General features: G+C 38.3%; 1 protein-coding gene across 1 annotated transcript in view; it reads right to left on the reverse strand.

The window, feature by feature from the left end:
- MYO3B (myosin IIIB) overlaps window positions 1-24,819 on the reverse strand; it is a 355,967-nt gene that overhangs the window by 78,905 nt on the left and 252,243 nt on the right. The window contains exons 30-33 of the mRNA XM_023528462.1: window positions 23,800-23,885; window positions 20,099-20,121; window positions 3,931-3,991; window positions 2,899-2,998 (exon numbers count right to left, since the gene is read on the reverse strand). Of these exons, the coding sequence (XP_023384230.1) occupies window positions 2,899-2,998; window positions 3,931-3,991; window positions 20,099-20,121; window positions 23,800-23,885 (270 nt within the window). The remainder of the gene's footprint in view (window positions 1-2,898; window positions 2,999-3,930; window positions 3,992-20,098; window positions 20,122-23,799; window positions 23,886-24,819) is intronic.

Genomic DNA, 24,819 nt, shown 5'->3' on the forward strand with positions numbered 1-24,819 from the left:
CAAAACTCCCAAACAATCAGATTAAAAAATGGGCAGCAGAGCTGAATAGACATTTCTCCAAAGAGGATATATGGATGGCCAATAGACATATGAAAAGATGCTCAACATCACTAATCATCAGAGAAATGCAAATTAGAACCACAACGAGCTATCACCTCACACCTGTCAGAATGGCTCTCGCCAATAAATCAACAAATGAGAGCTAGTAAGGATGTGGAAAAAAGGGAATCCTCATGCTCTGTTGGTGGAATTGCAGATTGGTGCAGCTACTATGGAAAATCATATGGAGGTTCCTCAAAAGATTCAAAATAGAAATACTATATGATACAGCAATTCCACTTCTGAGTATTCATCTGAAGAAATCCAAAACATTAATTCAAAAAGACCTATGCAGTCCTATGTTCACTACAGCATTATTTACAATAGCCAAGATCTAGAAGCAACTAAAGTGTCCACTGATAGATGAATGGATAAAGAAGAAGTGGTACATATATACAATGGATTATTATTTGGCCATAAAAAATGAAATTTTACCATTTGAGACAACATGGATCTGGAGAGTATTATGCTAAATAAAATAAGTCAGACAGAGAAAGACAAATACTGTATGATTTCACTTATATGTGTAGCCTAAAAAACAAAACAAACAAACAAAACAGTAACAAACTCATAGATATAGAGAATAAATAGACGGTTGCCAGATAGGAGGGAAGTTGAGGGGCTGGGTGAAAAAAGTGAAGGGATTAAGAAGTACAAATTGGCAGTTACAAAATAGTCATGGGATGTAAAGTACAGCATAGGGAATATAATCAATAATATTGTAATAACTATGAATGGTGCCAGGTGGTACTAGATGTAATGGGGGAATAACTTTGTAAGTTATATAAATGTCTAATCACCATGCTGCACACTTGAAACAAATATAATATTGAATGACAATGGTAATTGAAAAAAAAATTTTAAAGAAGCTTAGAGTTGATGCTGGGGCAATGGGGAGCCACTGGAGTATGGAGGAAGAGAATGTGATGATTAGGGTATGCTTTAGAAAAGCTTCTCAGGCATAAGTGTGTATAAAAGACATTGAAGGAAGAAAAGAATGAAGGATGACTAGCTGAGTATAAGGAGAAGTAATGGTGATGGTGGCAAAACTAATAGAAAACCATCTAGATTGGAAGAAAAGAACAATTTTGACAAGAAAATGCATATGAGCCATTTAGAGTAAGTCAGATATAAACTTATTAAAGAGTTTGACTTTTGATATTTTCCTGAAGATGGGGAAAAATTATTGTAATCCAACATGTCTCTTTAACATTTAGCCCAAAATACAATATATTTTTGCAACCCCTGAGCTATCCCACCAAAACTGAATGCCTTACAATAAGTACTTTATCTCTTTATTGATTATTCACTCTTATGGATTAATTTTGCATTTACACAATATCAATAACAAAAACCACACCAGAGACACTCTGCTATGCCCTTATACTAGCTCATTTAATCTTCAGTACAACCCCTCAGCTATGAACTACTATTTCCCTTGTTTTGTACGTGTAGGTACGGAGGTAAGGATTTGTTACATGACATTCACAGGAAAGCAGAGATTTGAATCTGGGCGGGTCTGACCCCAGAATCTGTGCCTTTGGCTACTCAACCATACTTAAAATTTTTCTTTTCATGTGTATTTTAAAGTAGAATGCCAAAAGAGAAAAAAGACAAGATGAGACAAATAGAAAACAAATAGCGGGATGATAGATTTAAATCAAAACATATCAACAATCCATTAAATGTAAAGGTCTAAATACCTCAATTAAAAGAGAGATTGTGTTTGGATAGAGAAAAATGCCAACTCAATTCTTACATAGTGGATTCTGTTCCACCACACTGTATTTTCCCTAAATTTTTCTCTATCTGTACTACTTCTATCCCTACCTCTTCGTGGCCTTTTCTCTGAACACAATCTGGCTGCGGGGAAAATCTTCCCTTTGAGAAGTTTATCATTTTCTGCATATCCACTGAAAAGGTTCTGCTATAATATGTTCATCCTCTCGTCTTCAGAAGTTTAAGTTTCACTTGGACTGGAGATCCTAATGTATTTATTATACATTTCCAACTCATACAGTATTACTTTGTCACTGAAAAATAGGCTAAGAAGAAATTTGGAGAGATTTGAGAAATTACTACATATTTTAGAAAAATAGATGAGGTCGACTGTTAAGTGTAATGTCGCTATTTTAAGGTGAAAGGTTTCTTTCTTTGGAACTGTCTATAATGTCCTTAGTATTTTCTGGTTCATAAATATTTCTTATGATCATGCTTCTGTTTTATCTTCCAGAAGTACTGATTACAGCCACACATAAGACCCCAAACTGACTTTTCCCATATTCTGTAGCAAAAAAAATTTAGAAAGGGAGCCAGAAATAGTTATTTCCTAAAAGAGTGTGGCAAGATGTTTGCATCTCACTGAAAGAATGGCCACGTGGCCAAAAGGGCAGAATTCCTCACTAAACTCATATTCTTTACCAAGCCCTAGGTTTTGAGCTTGAACAATCTGCTCCACTGAAAGCTGGTCAGTTGTTTAACCTTCCTTTAACAAAATGAAATTTCAAGCAGTTTCCTAATTTGAGGTTCTTACAAGTAAAGAGAAATATGGCCTTCGATATTCATTTTCTTTCCTCCGAAAAGTAAACTTAAATGGCATAGGTAAGCGGTAAACTGCTACCTTTAATATAAGTTTTGCTTCCAGCCTTTATGGCTTCCTAAACTTGAACTTTTTGCTAACACTGGGTCACATGATATCTGAGCTCTGCCTTCCAGACAGCCCTGCCCAAATAACTCATTAAAAAGTACATAAGCATGCAAATGGCAGAAGCAGCAGGCATTTGAAAATGTTCTTCTTACCAGGTTTTGCAGGGGCTCCCCTCAAGGAATTCAGTCCTGAGCAACCTGGAGCAGCATGGCGTGTCCGAGAAGACAGTAAATCAGTCCCAGAAACTGAGTGCTTCAGAAAGACCCAGTAAGAGAAACATTATTTTTGTATATTCGTAAAGCAGCCTTAAGGACAGGTGTTCCATTTAAGTAAGGGACCCCTAACCCGATCATCTGGGGAAGAAGCTAAGTATATTGGGGTCATGTTGTAAGTTGCCCCTGTCCTGTATTAAAATTGAGTGGAAGGCCTTTCTTGGGGCAATTAGTAGCAAAGTCTTGATACCTTTTACTTCATTCATTTATTTCTTCCTCTGAACAAGTCAACCTAGCCCCCTCTTAAATTAATTATAGTCTAAGATGTAAAAACAGCTATGTGGTGATTTTTTCCTATACTTAATTTTTTATTCCTAAGAAAGAATAAAGAAAACCTATAGGAAGGTATTAATCTACTTAACATTTCTAAGTACATCATCCAAAGGATTTTGTTTTTTTAATCTTACATATGCTCAGCAGAGTTACTGGCAAAATCTGTACATTTTCTTCATTTCATCCTTTCAACATCAAATAGTAGGCAGCAAAAATTGGATCAGACTTCAAAGCCTGCTGTGGGCTCCAAGTCACAGAGAGACGCCTCCATTTCACATATTGAATTCGAGCAGGATATCAAAGTGCTACCAAAGAACCTCGGGTCCTTGCTCAGAAAGAGGCTCTAACATCTGTAGAGAGTGGAGTGCACAGACAAATCACCTCAGGGAGCAGCCAGCATTTATTCTCAGCAGCAAATTTCCAGGCTTTTGATTCTCTCTTCGCTGTACCTCCCTGTCTCTCTGCTGAACCAAGTTCTTTAGCAAGCTGGGCTTTTGTCTCAAAGACTTCAAAATATCACTAACAGTTTCACGTTTGGATGGCTGGATCAAGCAGCCACAGACAGACTTCAAGCTCATGGGCATGCAGGAGTCTGAAATGAGGATACAGAGTTACTTCAAAATCAAGATACCCAGCTACCTTATTCGGATATCCTCCGAAGACATCACATTCTTTTGGAGAACTCTGTTCTTGTGAATGCCTAAAAATAAAAATAATAATGAAATAATTTTTAGAAGCCTTGACAATGATAATTAAAAAATTTAAAGAGAGTTGTTTTCCTCCAAAGATGTATCAGAACATTCCCTTTAATTAAGCTCCCATTGTTTCCCATACCAGTCCTTGGTTAAAAGGACATGGGCATTTTAAGCAAATGCATCCTACTAGGTGTTGCTCCAACATCCACAGTCAGCCTGCGATTCTAAGACCCAAAAAATTGCCCTTTGTGAAGATGCGTGATCTAATTTGGTTTACTACTGGGCTTTCACAAACTTTACCAAGAAGCCAATCAAGTTGTTGCTAAGGCTGTACTTCCCATTCAGCGCATTAATTACATTAATTGTTAAATAATTTAAAACAAAGTCTGTAGTTGAATAAGTTTGAGAAATGCTGAGTTGTACATAGTTTAAGAGGTTACCTTACTGCAGGAATGATGTTTTACCATCACAATATGCATTTATGGATTTCTAAAGTAGGGCGGGGGGAGGATGTAGGGTTTCCTAAACTAATTTGACCAAGAAACTTAAAAAGTGACTTAAAAATATTTATTTTTTATGTTAAAATAGTTTAAAATATCAAAAAAAATATTTTAACATCTATTAAAATATTAATGTTTCATGGAGCAAAGTTTGGAAAATTTAATTGTGTTGCATCCCTAATTTCTTGCCGTTGGAACACATTGTATGAAAGTGTGATAACTACAACATGCTGTTAAAATAGGAGCCAGTTTTTACAATTCCTTTCAGATGGAACCCAGCAGAGTGGAAAACTGACAAGGGGAAGGGAAATCTGGGTTCTAAGCCTGGCCTCAAGCCTCAAGATCCCTAATCTCTCTCTCTCTCTCTCTCATTCTCTCTGTCTCTGTCTCTGTCTCTCTCTCTCTCTCTCTCTCTCTCTCTCTCTCTCTCTCTCACACACACACACACACACACACACACGTGATTGGGTAAATTTCTACAGTATTCTGGATTCTAGTTTTCCTCATCTATTAAATAAGAGGATTGAGATAAATTATTCCTTAGACCTCTTTTAGCTCTACATTAATAACCTTATTCTTAATTTAAATGGACACATTCATTTTCTGAACTTTCTGTGAACATTTCATGAATATTACCTTCAAAATGCACCTATTTATAGATTATAGCAATATACTCATTTTTATATCACATCTGTACCTGGGGAGAAGGGACTAATGATATACTTATTTGTGTGTATATTTGTTTATCATATGTCTTCCACCATGAAATGTAAGCTCCACAAAGGCAGGGACCAGATCTGCTTTATTCTGTACTCTATATCAGCACCCAATCTGATGTCTGGTACATTATAAGTGGCTCAGTAAATATTAGACGAGTTGAATGAATACAAGAATGACTAGTGCAGCCCCAAAATATGGGCCATGAAGATCAGTTAGAATACCCTTAACATTAAAATGAAAACAATTAGCATTTATACAGCACTTCATATTTTTAAACATGCTTTTATATATCTAATGAGAGTTTCACAACCATTTGAACTAAGTTCTTAAACTGTCTCTATTATATAGATGAAGAAACTGAATTTCAGAGAGGGTAAGAGATTTGCCCAGGGATCAGAGCAGATACCTGGTAGAGCTAAGACACTGACCTCTGTTTTTTGTCTCCAAATCCTCTGCTCTTCCTCTGAACCATTATACTCTCTATGCCCTTTGGTCACTGTACATCAGCCCAAGGGACTCATCCCTATCAGCCTAGGTATGTCTCAGTGGCTGTGAGACACCTACAGGATGGGTGGACTCTGAGATCCTCTAGAAGTCCTGGTGAGCTTTGGAGAAGATCTAAGGAAGAAACTTAGCCTGTTGAATTACTATGTGGCCTCCAATTTCTGCCTTTCCTGCTCCGACAAAGAAAGTAACCTCTTAGGAACTCCTCTAGCTTGCATGGCTTTTCAGGATCCGAAGGCCAGTGGCAGACATCTTCCAACTCTCCACTGTGGGTCGGCTCATCAGTTTGACTCCCTCCTCATTCAGGCCTTTGGAACAATCTTAGGTAGTTTGAGGTAATATTTATATGTACTATTTAGTTTTTAAAAGGTGGAAGAGGGTAGATAGTGTCCATAGATGAGAAAATAATTGATTAAGCAAAGTTAAGCAGGTAGATGAGAAAATAATTGATTAAGCAAAGTTAAGCAGGTTTATTTCCTGCTTACAGCTAAAAGCTTACAGCTTTTAACTTAATAATATGCACAACGAAACCCAAAAAAAGGAAAAAATGGCAGCATTTCCAAGATGTTATTTTAACAATAGAACCCTTCTCCCATGGAGCATATCAGGGGCCTATTTGTTCTTATAACATGCCTTAGGAAACTCTGATCTGAGCAGTGCTTATCTGAAACAAATTTCAATTTGCCTTTAAAAAATGTTATAAGTTAATAATCTTCAAAAGTCTAACTGCTTCAACTCTGCAACAGTTTCATCAGATACATTGTCACTTGCCTCAGGGACTTGAGGCAGGCAATAAGTGAATACTACTCTGTAAGCTGTCACCACCAAAATATGGAAAATCACAATAATAACAAATAGCCAATGCTTACTGCATGCATACATGCCACCAGGCACCGGGCAAAACACAGATACATGTTTGTCTCATAAATATTTCCAACAATCATGTGGACTGGTTTTATTTTTATACCCATTGGCAGGTGAGGGAATTAACTAGTAAATAGTGCAGCATAACTAGTCATAACTAGTAAATAGTGTAGCATAAGACCTGCTGACATAGAAAAGGAGACTCCAAAGGGAAATTATTGATTCAGGCAAGGATTATTAATTGCTGATAAAACGTTTAGACAAAAGATTGATGGAAAACAAGATATTCACATTGTACGAAAGGATCTCCATATAGATTCCTTCCTTCAGGTCACAAGGTGAAGAGGTAACTATGCATTGGGGAAATCAGAAGGTCACCATCTTAATCCAGTGCCAACTTTAGCACTACTAATGCTCAGACAACACTGTTTTGTGATGTGAGTCAATATAAACTATTTGACATTACCCAGGACATTCATATTTTTTCTTTTGGTCAAAAACATTTAACTTAAATCTAATCAAAGCTTTAAATCTAATTTATACTTTACCCAAAACACAGAGTATAGAGGAACAAGCTAAGATCACAAAGAATCAAGCAGACATATAGAGAAGACGAGCTATTTTCTAGGACAATTGGCTCAATCTCTTAAAAAGTCAGTGTCATGAAGAAAGAGATCATTGTACTTTTAAAAAGATTTAGGGACATAACGGCATGATGCAATGTGATGTACTAGACCCTGGCACAAACAGGTGTAAAGGCCATCTTAGAACAATTGGGAAATCTTGATTAAGGATTGGTATTTGATAGTATTAAGGAAATATTCATTTTTAAAGTGATATTATTATTTTGAATCTATAGGAAAATTTTTTTTAAATAACTCTATCCTTAACCTCCATTAGGAATTACATGCTAAATAGCAGAAGCAGTGAATCTGGTTATCAAAGGGTTGTAAATAGGAGGTAGCTGTTTCTCTATATGTGATTCACTACATATTTCTAGGGCTCCTCTGACTTCTCAGGAGCCATGACTAAAGTCACAAGCAGATTGCCTCCAGGGCCTGGCCGCTCTGCTACCCCTCTGCAGTCAGTTCATTGAACTGTGGGTTCTTGGGGAGACAGAAACTTTCAGCCACCATTGAGAACCCTTCTGCTGGGCATCTGCTCCAAAAAAGTCCCCAAATGAAACTCATGTCTAATTCCTTCTTCTGAAACCGTGATCCCAGTGTGACCGGATGAGAGGCAGAATGGAGGCTGGCTCCTGAGTTAATGGCTGCTGTGAATGCCCTAGCATCTCTCTTCTGCAGCAAAGATCCACGAGACCAGCTGGCTTTGTCATGCTGGGCTGGAAGCACTATGTGAAGTCACAGTGTCTAGGGACTGGGTCTCAGCTTTGCAGGCTCCAAAATTCAGTTTGCCAGTTTGTTGATGGGGTGATGATTTTTGGGGGAGCTGAGTTACACTAACTAAACTCAGAAGAGTTGTATTCGGAAAGTAGAATGCCAGTGTATGATTTTACAGTGATTAGTATAATTTGAACTATACTGTTCACCTCATTAGTTGCTTGATATACTCTGGAGACTGAATTATACATCAGAATTACAGCAAAGGAAGTAGGGTGCTCTTTGAGAATCTGATCAATCAAGTTGGTCTTGCAACTAGCTTTTTTTACTTTAGGGTTACAATCAGTAAATTTTTTCTTGGACAGGAGTAGAGACATACTGGTTATCCTCTGATTCACCATTTTCTAAAGTTCATTTAAATTTCTTCGTGCAGTTTTTATTAACTGATAAAATTTGCAAGATTATCTTATCTTTGATCAATTATGATTTAGAATGGCTTCTAGACAAACTGAGAAACTCATTAGTCGTTCACACTTGAAAGCATATTCTAATTTCCAAACAGGATAGGTTGCAAGTAGTTCATTGTGGGTTGATTATTGTTAGCTTCCCACTGTCTCTAGATTTGAGAGCAGTTCTCATTGTGTACTGTGTCTTACTCAATAGCCCTGGGAGAAAGGCTTATCTGTGTAACCAAGCAATTTGTTCCTGCTTCTTAGATAGCTCTAAAAAAAATATTTTGTACATGGAGCTTCTAATAAGAGGTCAATTTCTTGTTCCCGAGAAGCAGTAGTCAACCCACCCTGTGAAAGATATGCTCAGACTAAGATATTTTAACATAGTAGGAGCACCATAAATCTTGGGGGAGGCAAGTTTTAGAAAAATAAGTCATACGACTTTCCTTATGGAAGTTATTACAATGAAAGATAATAGAAAACATAAACATCTTCAGAAATGGTTTCAATAAGTTCAAGTTCTGAAGGTAAATTAAGACATTTAAGGAACGACATCAGAGAAGAGGACACTGCCCTTATACAAGATGCCTTGCTGACCTGAATGCTAACAAAATTTCTATATGAACTGGCCATAAGTTGAACCTCAACTGACAACTCAAGGATTCTTATTTAGTTCTTATATAGAATATGAACATTCTAAGGGCTGAGGGTATAAATGAGGAACCATATTCAGATCTGAATCTCCCCACATTATTGCTATGTATCTGCTATTCTCTTATTTACAACTGTTAGTTGTCATTGCATATTCTTATTGCTATTTATTTAAATAACATTGGAGACACAGAAGATTGTTAGATAATAAAATATTTTAAGAAGAACACAAATTACTGTGTTCAGTTCAAAGGCACCTAAAATGCATAATTTAATGTATCGTTTATTACAAAGACTGAAAAGCTAGAATTTCTAGAATGCTTTTTTGTGTTCTATTTACCACCACAAACGCGCATTTGCCAAGCACCCACTAAATTTCCCCAGGGTTGTCTTCATACTTCCATGCTTTTGCTTGAAATGCTGTCTCCTCTCCTGACCACCTGGCCATCACATCTTTATCCTTTAGCTCAGGTACCAGTTTCTCTGAAGAGTCTTTCCTGCCCCAACCCCACCCCAGCCACCTTTTCCCCTCTGGGCAGAGTTGGAGGCTCCCTGGTGTGTCCACACAATCTATCGAGCATAACCACCCTGAAAAGCTGATTCTGTAACTGATTTGTCTGGTTTCACATTCTGACCAATTAAAAGTGTCTATAAATCACCTACAGAAAGTGAGCTTTAACAGATTTTGATTAAGGGAAGGAGAGAAAAGAAGAGCAAGTACCATAAGCCACTTGGCTTTTGAGCTATCAGCTGTTTCTACTGCTGTGCTCATTAGTTTTGTCCTTCTTCTTTATTTTTTAGTTGGTGAAAATGCTCCAAATTTCCAAGTGATCTAAATATTTAGCGCTAATCAAAAAGTGTAGCATTAACTGACCTCCTCAAAGTAAGTGATTAAAAGAACTGGTGGGAAAATTCTTTTCTGTTTTTTTCTTTTTCTGATTAAAATACATTTTTTTTTTGGATTAAAAAAGTAATATACATTCACTGTTGAACTGTATAAATTACAGATATTCAAGGAGAAGAAAATAAAAATCAGGGCTCTCCATACTCAGATATAATTACTGTTAATATCTTGATGTATATTTTTTCAGATGCTTTTTTATGCATATAATATATATTAAAAATAATGGCTCATAGGCTCTTGGCATATTTACTATTTAACTTACCTTTTCTAGTTATAAGCATCTTTCCATACATTTGTGTATAATACATATACACAAGTATGCATATATGTCATATTTATGGATGTATAGTATTCCATTGGGTGATTATCACGATTATCATAATTAATCTCTTACTTTTGGATATTTAAGATGTTTCCAGTTTTATTATATTATAAGTAATGGATCATTAAATATTCTGTGCATATAGTTATGAGTACTCATCCAATTATTTCTCTAGGATAAATCTTAATGTAAGGCTATTGGGTCAAAGGGTGAGCAAATTTTTTGCTTATTTTAAGGCTTTTGAATTACATCATCAAATTCTCCTTTAAAAAGCAACAGAAATTAACATTCACATCCACAAAAGTATGAAAGGATCCATTTTCTTTCATATCACCAACAGTGGGTACTATCAGTCTTTTTAATTTTGCTTATCTCTTTGGCCAAGAAAGAAAAGATGATACTTTGTTATTATTTTAATTGGCATTTCTTGATTTCTAAAGATGGAAAACATTATTCTTGCATTTTAATATATGATGTGAAGGAGATACAAAGAGTATAGGAGAAGTAAAAACAAACAGTAATAAGGTAAAATAAGAAAATCATTATTGCAGGAAAAGGGGGAAAATAGGAAGGAATAATCACAGCTTTCGTATTTTTTTTTTCTCATTAGGTTTGGCTACTTGAAAGCTTTTTAAGGATTTTGAATGCATACTCTCTATCTCTCACCCCCGATCACTGCTGAATGAATGAAATATGCAAGTTTTACTTAAACATATGAATTTTTTAGCTCATAGGCACACAATTATTTTAAGTTTTGGAACATCGCTCAAGGACAAATTCATCAAAAGGGCTTAAAAATGTTGATAAATGTTTCATAATGCCATTGCTCTAAGTTAGCACTAGTTAGATTTATGTACTTATGCTAATTTCTCAAATCCCACTGAACCCTTTAAATGTGATATTTGTTTGCCTCGTCGCTTTTCCCCAACTCTGAGCTCATATTTGCCAGTTCTTGCATTTTCATTTCTTTTTTTTTCTCTACTACATTTTTGTAGCCAGCTGTCACTGTGCAAAATCTAAGGTAGGAACAAAAGGCTTTTCTTCCTTCTGCTAAGAATGCCTGCCTTATTGGTAAAAAGCACACTCAACTGAGAGCCACCCATAAAGCCCACTCCAGTCCTTTCTCAGCAACTAAGGGAGCTGGGAGAAAATCTGGCCTCAGGCTCAGGTACAGAATTAAGATGCAGTAGTGAGGAAGAGCACTGCCATCTGAAGTAATGCACTGCCATGGGCTGAGGGCCACAGCACAGTTAGAATGCTTTACTATGCTGAGGACTTGACTGGATCATCTCATTTAATTATCACATTGGAGTTACAGCGTAAGTTCTACTAGGGTCACCATTTCACAGCCAAAGCTTGGGCTGCTAAAGCAACCTGTCTGGGTCACGCCACGATCCAAATCCAGACCTGGTAGCCACAAGAGCTTGTACTCTCAGCATTCAGTGCCATTTTGTTACTGGACTCTTCCAGATAGTCACACAATTGTATTTGGGATCTTAAGGAATGACAGACACCTGGGGCGACTAACATTTAGTTCTAGAAAACTGGCCAGGAGGCAGATTAAAGTAAGCCTGACTATATCTGCAGATACCTCTTGACCCTTGACCTAATGACCTTCTACTTACCTTGGGTCTATGGGCTAATATTAAGATTATACACACTTGTACCACTCTCAAGGCTCTAATTTGGTGGCAAATCTTTTGAGAATCTATATGATTATATGATTATAATCTTTTGAGAATCTATATGATCTATATGATTATAAGAACAGTGTATATTACATGCACGATATTCCTCAGTAGCCTTACAGACTTCATTCAGTCATTTACAACTATTTATTCGAGCATCTTCAATTTGTCTCCACTGTTACTGGGCATACAGCAGTCAACAAAGAGATCTAAGAACCCTATGCTTCTAAGAACCTATGTTCTAGATGAGGCAAATTACAAAATAAATTAACAAATATGAAAGCATTATAAATAGAAGTGCCAAAGAAGAAAATTAAAGCAGGGAAGGGGCACAGGAAGTTGGAGGCAGAGTTTGCAGTTTTAGACTGAGTGACTACAGAAGGTGACATCTGAATAAAGACCATGGTAAATAAGTAGGAATTGATGTCTTTGAATGCATTTTTAATCGAAAGCTCCTAAAGGGTAATAAACACTATGTTATGGCACGCGGAGGTCAGAGGACTATTGTAAACACTTGGTAAAGGTTTAGCAACACATTTCATGATATATATTCATGATATATACATATATATTCCTGATATATTAGTTCCAAAGAACTTGAGCTAGTGTGCCAGATAAAATACAGGACATCCAGTTAAATTTGAATTCTAGGTAAATAATACATAATTTTTTAGTATAAATTTTTAAAAATATTTTTTGGGACATACTAAAAAATTTCATTGTTTATATAAAATCCAAATTTAAGTGGTATCTTGCATCTTTATTTGCTAAATATGGCAACCCTAACTTGGACAAATAAGCACCTCAACTTCTTCATCAGCAAAACATAAATCAAAACTCTTGCCAATTGGGGGGAAAGAATTACATTTGTGCTTTCAGAAAGAACAAAATAAAAACATAAAATAATAGCATTTTAAAAGGATTAAATTAAGAGATGTACACATGCACACATGGTTTTATTTTGAAATAAAACATATTTAGAAAGGTATTATACATACTGTTTATAATTTTGCACTTCTGAAAGGCAAATCTCTGAACTTGGAAACTTCAGGCTTGGGAGGAGAGAGAATGACAATGACCAGTATGTGGAGTATTCCTTTCTGTAACCTGTCTCTTTAGGTGGGATCACAAGGTAACTTTTGAGTTATAGTTGTAGTACTTTGAAGACTGAATTAGGCAAGGCAAAGACTTGTGGAGGCAAAGGAAACTTCAGAGACCATTTACTACATCTTTTTCATATTGTAGGTAGGGAAACTGAGACGCAGGGGGAGGTAATGTGCCTTGTCCAAGTGAGTCAGAGGGAAAGAGACGAGTTTAACATCCGTGTTCTTTTGATGATGCTCTTGCCACCAGTGTATCCACAAAAGACAATATTTAACCCAGTTTTCCACCTTTAATTCTGAAAGCAGTACTCAGTTCAGGGATAGATGCAAGAAGTCCTGAACTGAAGTTCATGATGAGCATGGCACCAAACAATGAGACCCAAAGACAAATGAGAAAGAGGGTGTGAGGGTAGGGGGAACATTTTAGAGAATTTTTAAAAAATGAAGTGAAAAAACCTAAATAAGATTATGTGTAGTGGGTAGTAGTGACTAGTCGGCAATGTCACAGTGGAGAAGCTCCAGGACAGACACCCAAACAGTGCAATAATGATGTGGAAAGACATTTAAGTGTGGCTGGAGAGGCATCAGAATCTTAACAGAAAGTGTCTTATGAATTGCCCTGTCCGAAGGGCACTAACTTTATTTTTTAATTTTAGGTTTTAACTTTGACTTAATTTTACATTTGTAGAAAAGATACAAAAATAGTATAGGGATTCTGTACATTCCTCAGCAGATTCTCTGAATATCAGAGAATATCAGTTACTTTATCTCCTCTCTCTCTTTTCACCCGCCCCAGCCCTCACCACCTTTCTCTTTTGCTCTCTTTCCTTTAGCATTTATGTACTGATATCTATACACACACGCAAACATATAAATTTTTTCTGAATCATTTGATTGTCAGTTATACCTCATTCTCCTTTATCCCTAAATACTTCAGTGTATGTTTCATAAATGCAAGGGCTTTATCTTACATGACTACAGTAAAATAATCAAAATCGTAAAATTAATATTAATACAATACTATCATCCAATGTACAAATTGTAGTCAGATTTTGCCGTTTGTGACCATGATATCTTCTATAGCAAAGGAAAATCCTGGATCACACGTTACGTTCAGTTGTCATGTTCCTTTAGTCTCTTTTCATCTGGAGTAGTTCCTCGGTCTTTTGCGTGTATGTGTTTTATTTTGAATCCTACAGGGTGGTCATTTTGGAAGAGGTCCCTCTGTTTGGTTTGTCTGCTGTTTCCTCATGACTAAAATCAGGTTATGCATATTTGGCAAAAAGCAAAAACAAACAAACAAACAAACAAACAAACAAAAAACCCCAGAGAAGTAGTGTTGTATTCTTCTGAGTGCATCCTATCAGGTGGTACATGCTGTCAATTTGCACGATTACTGGTGATGCTAACTTTCATCACTTGGGTACGCCTGTCTGCTAGGCTTCCCCACTGCCCTTTTTTAATTGATGAGTACCTTATGGAGATTTACTCTGAGACTGTGCAAATAGCTTGCTGTTCCTTTAACTTTCACCTACTGATTTTAGCATCCATTGATTTTTCTTGCCTGAGACAATGATTATTTGGTAGTTGCCAAATGGTAATTTTCTATTGTCATTATTTCTTCTGTAATTTTTTCACATTCTATCTAAATGAAAAGCATACCTTGTTTCTCCCTCCTTCCCTTCTTCCTTTCCTCTTTTCTTTCTTTCTTCACTTCTTTTTTTCCTCTCCTCTTTCCTTCCCTCCTTCTTCCCTCCCTCCCTCTCTCCCTCTCTTCCTCTTCCTTCCTTCCTTCCTTCCTTCCTGCCTTCCTGCCTTCCTGCCTTCCTGCCTTCCTGCCTTCCTGCCTTCCTGCCTTCCTGCCTTCCTGCCTTCTTTCCAATGTGATTCATAAATTATTATTTTATTTAATACACTATGGTCTTTTATTATCATTACTTTGATACTCAAATTGTTCTCAACTTGGCACTGGCTTAATTTTAAAGGATTGGGAGTAACAGACTTCAAAATGAGTACTTCAGGAAGGAATATATACTATCAAGGATTACACAAAGAAAGATGGGTTCCTCAAAGATAAAAACACCAAACCCTCCTATTACTACTATTCATGAGTGCTTTTTTATGTGTCAAATGGGATGCTATGCACTTTGTATATGTTAACTCATTTAACTTTCATGACCTGGTGAGGTAGTTACTGTGCCATTTTGTCTTCCATTTGAAGAAGAGGAAATGAAGGCGCTGAGAAAATAAATTCATCAAGATTTTACGCTTAGTAGTAGCAGGTCTAGTGGACTCCGGGATCCCTGCTCTCAACCACCAGGCAAATGCTTAGCAAAGGATAAGGTCTTAGAAGGTAGGCTGAACTGTTCCTTAAGGTAGTTGGACATTTTTTCCAGGACTGAAAGAATCATCTGAACTTTCTGCAGTTTTACAAATGGGGCAGTTGGGAACTGTCTACAGGTCTGTCATCACTCTAGGAACTTCCCTAACCTGCTCTGTGGAAACCATCCAACCTTGCCTGAAATCCAGTGAGGAGAGCAGAAAGAAAGAACTCGTTTGTGCCGATGTCAGCTGACAGAGATCCAGCAAGACATGACTTGGCCAAGTCACCCAGGGAAGCATTCCCATGAGTCAACTCAAGTAAAAGGAAGAGAGGAGAAAACTGAGGGAACAGTAGAGCACGGATTCCTAAGAAATTAAGTGTCTATTCGATTCTTTAGATCCGCAGTGAAGACAGGGTTGTAGCTTTATCTTCCTTGCAGTCTAACACACTAGATCTTTCTTCCTGCAACAATTCCACTGCCTCCACTACCACACTACCACTTTTAATACCAAATTCCAGATTTTATGAGAATGAGCTTAGGTGAAAGAAATATGCTGCACACTAGTGAAATTAATACAAACAACAGCACTGCCTTAGAGGAAAAAGCACAGTTGGATCTGAGAATAACATCTTGTTCTAGGAGGAACAAACTAAAAATAAAAGGCAACAAACAACGTGCTTCCTGCCAGCCAGTAAATCCGATAAGCAAAGATGCCTCAACCTGGCGCTGGGTAGTTAACAGTCAGCCTGACTCCCTCCACCCCAGAGTGGCCATGTGGTTCTCAGAGCTAACAGCTGCCAAGCAGAACCCCTCAGATTAACCCATAGGTGGTGTTGAACCACTTCCCATTAAGATATTTGCAAAGCAAACAAAAATGATAGCCCCACTCTGAGTGCTGGGAACCGGCCAGGAGCGCTGGCTGTTCTTGTTGACACAAAGAGCTCTCCAGGGAGGGTCTAAGCCAGAGCGCGGAAGGCCACTCCTGCCTGCGTCTCCAGACTGTGTTGATCTTAGGCCATTAGAATCCTGGTATCAGGGACTGTTTATTATCTAATTTCCCAATCACAGCAGTCACTAGAGCTCTGTTTCACCAGAGCTCCCTACTCCTCTCTGTTTTCCCAACCTGACCTACACCATTCAGATGAAAAGAAAAAATTCAGCCCTCCTCCTGTTTTGTCTACTCATCAAGGAAACAAGTCTGAGAAGTTACTATGATGCACACAGAGTGTGGCATTACTACTGACAACATTCTCTGCAGCAAACACTTGCTTAGGTTCCTTTTTCATTTAACATGACTGGGGCAATGCTGATGGGAAATATTCTGGCATATCTGTGTCCTACAGGTAGGAGCCAACCGCCATTTAAATCGCAAATACACTCGGAACTGAAACACTAATATTTTTTCCTTCTAACCCAGAGAAGAAAATGAAATAAAGTTAATAAGGCTGTGGAAATGTACTAAGTTAATCTTCTTTTAACCTGTAAGATTATACTCGGTTTCTTTAGATGTTCCATATGAAACACTTTTATGTAGAATTCATTTTTACACAACTATTGTTTTCAATTTGAGCAAGTTTTCTTTTCTCAAATTTCTTTTCTTTCAAAATAGCCTCAATATGCACAGGTATTTTGGTCAAAATCTCATTCTGAGCCTGAACATAGAAAAGATTTTGATGAAGATACAAGTTAATAGATATCAGAGATGTGCTAAATGTCTAGAATTTTCTATACTCACAAAATGGGTAATGTAGGAAGGGAACAAGGGGCGGTGAAATGGTCAGAAAAATTTGCCAGATTTTGTCATGACTTAAAATTTTCCTTTAGATTAGAAACCAGAACTTTAGAGATGGTAAAGTGGAAAGAGAGAGAGAGAGAGACAGAGAGAGAGAGAGAGAGAGAGAGAGACAGAGAGACAGACAGATAGACAGAGAGACAGAGAGAGCAGAGAGAGGAAGAAGGAAAGAGAGGGCTAAAAAGATTGAGATTTCTTTAGAAAAAGTAGATGTAATATCATACAAAAAATCAATTTTTTAAAAATAAAAATGAAGAGAGCCGCTTGATATTTAAAGTATGAAAGAATAATTTTTTAGAATCTTGAATACATCCTTCAGTTTTTAGGCAATGTTTATCAAATGAAATTAAATTTTGCTGGACTCAAGTTCTCTGTAAATGTGTAAGTTTTCCAGAGAGAAAGTGAATCTAACCTTGCAGATCAATTTTGCAGAACTCATGCTATCATTTGCTGATGGCAAATGTGTTTAGGGATAGATTAACGTAAGCACAAAAGTTCATGTGCACAGGTGATCACTTTAAAGGTTGTGGTGGAGTGGTGTCATAACTTCAGCTATATACAAGATATGTTGTGCATACCAAAACTGTTTTCTTTTACTACACTGTCCAGATTGTTTTTGGAGATGCTCTGTTTGAGATACTAGGCACAGAAACACTGCCTTGAAGTGTAGATCTCATGTAGGATCTCATGTAGGGTCAGAGAATCTAAGTCAAACATGCATTCCAACATCATTTATGCTTAAGTTCACTACATGCTGGTTCCTAGCAACTGACCATTAAATTAGATATGAACCATAGACAGCTTTCTGCCAATAACTGAGTTTCTAAAGAAAACACATAATTAAGCATCTTCTCAAATTTGGGACTTATTTTTTAGTTAGGAAGGTAAATCTATTATAGAAAAATGACACAGTGTTAACAGTATCTCCCTTCATTTATTTTGTTAGTGCCGTTAGCTTTTTGCGAAAGCCAGCTTCCTACTTTATCAAAAATTATTATGTTCAGGTAAACTCAGGATAAATAGGAAGCATTTCTTGAGAACAAAGTAATTAAACTTAGCTTTGGACCCAGGAGAAATATAAATTCAAGGAGCACATATTCATTCATCCATTCATCAATTTTTTTTTTTATGCCTATTGTGTCCAAATATTCTAGCTTTAGTGAGTCATACAGATGAATGACAGTTTCAGCCCTGGAGTTTATCTCATGTGGAATATTGTAATAACAGCTAACATTTTTGAGTGCTTACTACATGCTGGTAGTCTTTCTTCTAAAAATTACCTCACAATAGACATGTGAGGTATGTATCATTATTAGAAATATGCTAACTTGCTCAAGGTCATTGGGCTAACTGGATACAGACCTGGCTCCAAAGTTTGTAGCCTGAACTGTTTCCTCTACTTGCACGGTGCCCCTGCACACAGTAGGCAGGACTCTAACGCAGATGCTGATGCAGCCAGGCCACGAATTAGGTAAGCCAGTGAGTTGGTATCATTGGAAAATAGCCTCTACTCAGTACCAGCAGGCTGCTGCTAGTTACTCTAATTTTTCAAGAGCCATCAGAAACCTGAATTCTTATGTGAAATCTTTCTATTTATATATGTTGGAAACTAATTAAGAATTTAAAAAACATTGTACAGGCCAAAGAAAACATATCGTAAACCATATTCTACCCAACAACTATAGATGTACATCTTTTGGCTTATAGAATAAAACCCAAAATATTTTATGCAGTTTTTAAGGTCTTCTGTAACCTGGCTCCCATCTGCCTTATTCCCTGCATTACACCACTACCACACCAGCCTCAGCCTTCATCCCACTGGACATCCCACCCTCCCCCAAGGGCCCCCCACCCACTGGCACATCCTGCCACAGCCCACTCTATTTCTTCCACCTGGGATGCCCTTCTCCTGGTTGCAGTCTGCTTTAAGGCCCTGTAGGAGGTGCCATATGGGTACGACCTTGAAGGATGGGTAAAATATCAACAGGCAAAGAAAAAACTGGCAAGAGCATTCTATTCAGAAGGAACAGCATGAACAGATACACAGAAATAGAAAAACAAAAGACATGTTGAAAACCACCAAACAGCTCCAAATATTTTTAAAGAGGCCTCTGGTCCTTGGAATCTGTTCCTACGAAGAGAACATTGATTGCTGACATTCTTGACATCCACAATCCTTCTAAAAGAGTCCTTTGCATAAGGATCACTGATGATTTAAGGTTTGTTGAAATAGTTCAGATAAATATTTATGTACAGCCATAAGCAAATCCACAAGGAAAAATATAACTCAAAACAGATTTTTCCTTGAAGCTCTTTTTCAGCTGGCGATAAAGTTTCTGGCTTCAAAAAGATTTTGAAAATAAATATGACCAATTAATATTTTTAAAGTCTAGAAATGCTAAGAAGGCCCTAATAATCAAGTAAGCTCTGAAAGTTGTCATTTGAGGGTGTGCCAGTGGAATCCTGGCCATATTGGCAAGGGTGAGTCTTGGGCCCAAAGTCAACCTCAGATTTATCCCTGAGATAAGAGCCAGGAACACAAGAAAATAAAATTTGGCTCTCAAGTTAAAGCAGACAGTGAGCATTGTTCAAACTGTCTAAGGTGCTGGAATCTTCTATACTATGTTAGTCTATAGTTTATGTTAGTCTATAGTTCTAGAGCTAAGCCAGAGGGATTTTGACCTTTCATATCAAATTAGCTTTACAGAAACCTTTTTAATATTACTATTTCTACTGTTATCGCTACTACTTCTATTATCATCATCCCTCACTGAGCATTTATTAAGTGTCTAGAACTGTGTTAGTTCTTTTACAGAGATTATCTCTAATCCTTCCAACTATTTCCTTTTTTGTAGCCTAGGATACTGAAGTTCAAAGTCTCATAGTTTATAAGTAATTGATCTAAGATTCAAAGCCAGGTCTGCCACCAAAGCCCATCCGCTTTCTACCTGAAAAAGATCGCACAGAGTATCTACCAAGGCTCCTGCTTCTGCAGCCTTCTTCCCTCTGGCTCCATACAGGTCCTCTGCACTAGTGCACTAACTTGGCCACAGTGGCAGGAAATTTGCTGGAGGGAACTAGCTTCCTAAGGGAGTGAAATGGAAGTGGGAGGGAAAGTTAGCATGGGAATTAAAGGGTGGGGAGAAAACATCCTCTTGATTCTGATACAGAAAGAAAAGTTATCTTCAATCTTCTTAGCACTGCCACGTATTTCTACAATGACCCCCCAGGCAGAGTATTTGTCAAGATATGTGGCAATCTGTACTTCACAGCCCATATGAAAATCTGGCCCACAGTTGGCCCTGATAAAGAGGCTGTTTCTTTGGCTCATCAATTCTGAGGTCAGCCCAGCTGGCTCCAAGCCCCAGAGACGCAAGGATGACACACAGGAGAAATATGTGCTCATTTTCCCATCTTGTGAGGTGCCTGTTCCCCTCAAGTTGCCTGAGTCACGAAGGTCCTTATTTCTCTGAGTCTGAATCCTCATTGAAGTGGTCCACAACAAAGCATCTTCTCTGGAGGTGTGTTACAAACTGCCAGGTAAAAACATCTGCACCAGCATTATCAATCTCCTGCTATCTGTGCTAAAGAATGTCAAATAAAAGCCTTGTGAGAGCTTCGCATTACTACGCAGGCCAAATTAAATTAAGGGGCATAATCCCCACTATTGTATTTATCAGCATTAAGTGGAGGATTACCATTATGGGAACAAAGCCCCCATGACATAAAAGAGTATTTGCATTCTGTCATTCACTGTACAGGCTCACACAGAAGTTGAGCAGAGAAGCACCACACCAACCACTGACTTCTTTCAATCTGAGGTTTCCTTATCCCCAGCCAAGTTAACTTCACACCACTAGGCACAGATAAGAGCATCTTTTCCATGAGGCTTTAGGCTTTCTCCCAAGATTTGGTGCTGAAATTTTCTCCACCAATCACAAGAGTGACAGTTTTACACCAATCAGGCTTTTTCAGCTGGCTGTGATTTAAGATTGGCTACAATGACAGTTTTAGAGACCATACAGAGAATAGAAAAAGATCTGTGTTAAATATTTGGAGCCTGGAGCCTAGAGAAGCATTAGAATGTACTGGTTAAAAGTCTAGGCTCTGATGTCAGAAGGCCTGACTCTGTCACTTTAAGAAGCATTGGCAAAATACTTGTAATCTCTAAATGTCAGAAATTATAAAATGTGTACCTCTCCCACAGGGTTGTTATGAGGATTAAATTGGATAATGCATGGAAAACACTTAGCGCAAGGCCCAGGAAGTTGTTAATGAATAGCAAGTGTTAGTTATTATTGTTGAGATTCAAACCCCAGACCTGCCACTTATTCTCTCTGCGACACTGAGTGAACCCCAGACTGGCTGACTGAGGACAGAAGTAGGTAAATCTGATACCTCCGACCCAGCACTGGGCTCTGAGCCAGCGCATGGGAGCTACTTGATTAGCCTTCCCCATGTCCAGTTTATTCATCAGTGACATGGGGCTGGTAACACCACCCCAAAGGCTAGTGTGAGAATTATGTGAGGTAATTGTGGGAAAGACCTGGCATCATAATAAATGTTGGGTGAATCTGAATGATGACCTCGACATGTCCTTGTCATTCTTATTTTCAGCAATATTTCTTGTCTTGTCTGGGTCTTCCTTATGAACTCTTAATCCTTTCCTTCATCTTTCCCCATCACTAGCCCTTCACTAGCCCTTCAAGACTCTTCTGGAATGCTTTGTTGGTTGCTCCCCAAACTCCTTTATTCTCTGCCTACTCTCTCCTGCAGAAGCTAAAAATGCCCATGCTCACTTTCTCAGCCTCCCTTGCACCTACCCTGCAGAGCCACCTCTGAAAATTCTGCCCAATGAGATATGAGGGATGTATCCTGGGGACTTCTGGGAAAGTTTTCCCTCTTGACAAACAGAGAGACACTTCTGAGGAGAGCTCCCTTTCCATCCACCTCTTTCTTCCTCCTTTGGACATTGCCATGTGATGAAGTAATACTTAGCATGGCCACCATAAGTGGGAGGGTTGCTGACATGCTGAGATAGCAGAGCAAAGAAATAGAAGAAACCTGTGTCCTTGATGATGTCCCTGAGTGGCTGATCTAGCACTGAAACCTCTGTCTTGGGACTTCTTATCCTGAGGAATTCTTTAATGTCTGGGGCAGAGGTTCTGTTACTTGTTGCTGTGAGCATGATCATTGGCATGACCCAGCTCTCCTTATTATGCCATCCTGCCCCCACTCCGAGACTTCCTTTCTTTCAGTCCCTGGATTGATCCACAGGACACTGAGGTGACCATCCAACACAGAGGAAAATGGAACCCAGGGGCAGGATGAGAAAGTGAACATGGGCATTTTTAGCTTCTGCAGGAGAGAGTAGGCAGAGAATAACATATTATCTGATGAATTATTATAGACCTTATTGTTGTTGCCACTGCCCAAAGATTGAGAAGAACATTTCTCTCACAAAATCCGAATTCTGAAGAGTAGCGTTAGAAGTCAGCTTGATAAACTTATTGCATGTACTGGAAGCAGGAAGAAGACTCAGTCTTTGCCCTTGAGAAGTTGGTCTGCTAGCACGCAGTCAACCACAACGCCAGGTAAAACATCAAGAGCCACAGGTTTGGTCTGAGGACCTAGTCTGTGAAATGTTATCACTCACAATATCACAAGGAGCTTATGCTAGAATGTAAACCAATTCATCACCACGTACCTCATTTAGTTTAGCTGATACACACACAAACAGACGCACACACACACGTGCACACACACTTCATAGCAAGACTTTCTTGATGAAGAAAGTAGTGGGTTGATTTACATTCCAACACAAGCTCATTATTTTGTTTTGCACTTTGAGTAGTACTGTTATAGATGGGCTATGAAGGTTCAAATGTTAAAGAGAATTAAAGTCTTCATGGAGGAAACATGTGATAATATATCTTGACAAAATGGGTAAGAGTTAAACAGAAAGGAGTGGGCAGAGAGAACAGAGCTAAGTGCATTGATAGGACAATATAAAGTCTGACTCTAGGTAGCCAGAGGGTGCATGTAGGGTCATACAGGGGGTGACTGTGGAGGACAAATTGGAGCAAGATAGGAAGAGGCTTGATTTGATATAGCAGACTGAGAAGTCTGAACCTCTTTTGGTCTAAAATCGGAAGCCATTAAAGTTCTTTGAAAAGTCAGAATATGCGTTAGGACAATTGATCAGGTGTCAGAAATGAAAGCTGGTCTGTAAAAAGGAGAGAATAGAGAGGGAGAGAGAAGAGATAATAGCAGGCCTAAACCATGGAAGAATGCTAAGAAAATGATTGTGGGGAGGTTAAGTGAGGGATGAGGTTAAGTGAGAGGTAGGGATCAAATATGAGTGCCAGGTTTGCAGGCCAGGTCATAAGAAAGTGTGCCACTTACAGCAGTGGCAAGGTCAGGTAAAAGAGGTAAGGTGCTTTGGTGGGGACTTTTCTGTTGAGGCCCTGGTGTGTAAATCAGAAATACATGGTCAACAGGAGCTGGATGTAAAAGTGTGGAGCTCTGAACAGAGATCTGAAAACACAGCTCACACGGCTGAGAGTTGATACCAGAATACAGCAGTGAGAGAGGATATCATCCAGGTGAAAAGTAGAGAAAGAAGAGAGTCAAGCCCTTGGAGACTTGCCTGCATTTCAACGGTGAGTAGAAGAGAAGGAGGATGGAGACCAGAGGCTGAGGATGTCTTGGAGGAAGAATCTGAAGACTGAAGCACTACAGACATCACAGAAGATGAGGTTCAAGGAAAACATGAACCACGAACTGCATGTTGCAGAGTATGATGTAGATGAGGCTCTAGCAACTGGGAGCTGAGCTTTCCAAGACAGTTTTAGGAATGTGGTAAAGGGCACAGATCAGATTTCAGGATTAAAGATGGAGGGGTTGGTGAGGGAATGAGACAACTGGCCTGGATGCCAGTCTGAGGAAGTCTGATAGTAAAAGTGAGAGGGAGGGACAGGGCCAAGAGCAGGCTTCTGTTAAAATGGGACAAGTATATATAAGCAAAAGGGTAAGAAGTAGCAGAGAGAGATGGATGTGAAAGCAATGGGTGGGCTTACTGATAGAGACAGGGTCTGGAGGGCAAAAACATGACAGAGGGGTTAGCCTGTGCAAGGAAGAGGACCTGTGGTCTTTTCAAATAGGAGCAAAGGAAGAACAGACAGCTGAATATAAGGAGAGGTTTTAAGATGGAGGGAAGGGAAGTGGAAGTTGCTCACAGAACTGTTCTGATATTCTGAGTAAAGTAAGTCATCAGCTGGGTTTGAGGCAAGTCAGGCTGGTGCTGGAGCCATTTATCAAACTGGTTCACTGACTTGCCCAAGGTCAAACAGCTGGAAAATGTTAGCACTACGACCAAAACCCAAGTCTTCTACCTACCAAGTTCAGTGGTCTTTCTGCTACAACAGAAATTCTAAACTTTGTTATTCTAATATGAAATGTTGTATCTATAATATTTCCTCAAGTACCTTTAAATGAGCTATTCTGATTATTTAGGAGAGCAGTCTATTTTAAAAGTAGTCCAACAATAATATGAGACCATGAGAGAAGTATTGAGAATTAAATTTGTCAGGTCTCAAAAATATTAATAAGAAGTCTCAAAAAATTAAGAATTATTTTTTTTAAATTACAAATTAAAACCACCTCTTTT

Source organism: Pteropus vampyrus, unplaced genomic scaffold, assembly GCF_000151845.1.
Source record: "Pteropus vampyrus isolate Shadow unplaced genomic scaffold, Pvam_2.0 Scaffold2, whole genome shotgun sequence".
Lineage (NCBI taxonomy): Eukaryota > Metazoa > Chordata > Mammalia > Chiroptera > Pteropodidae > Pteropus > Pteropus vampyrus.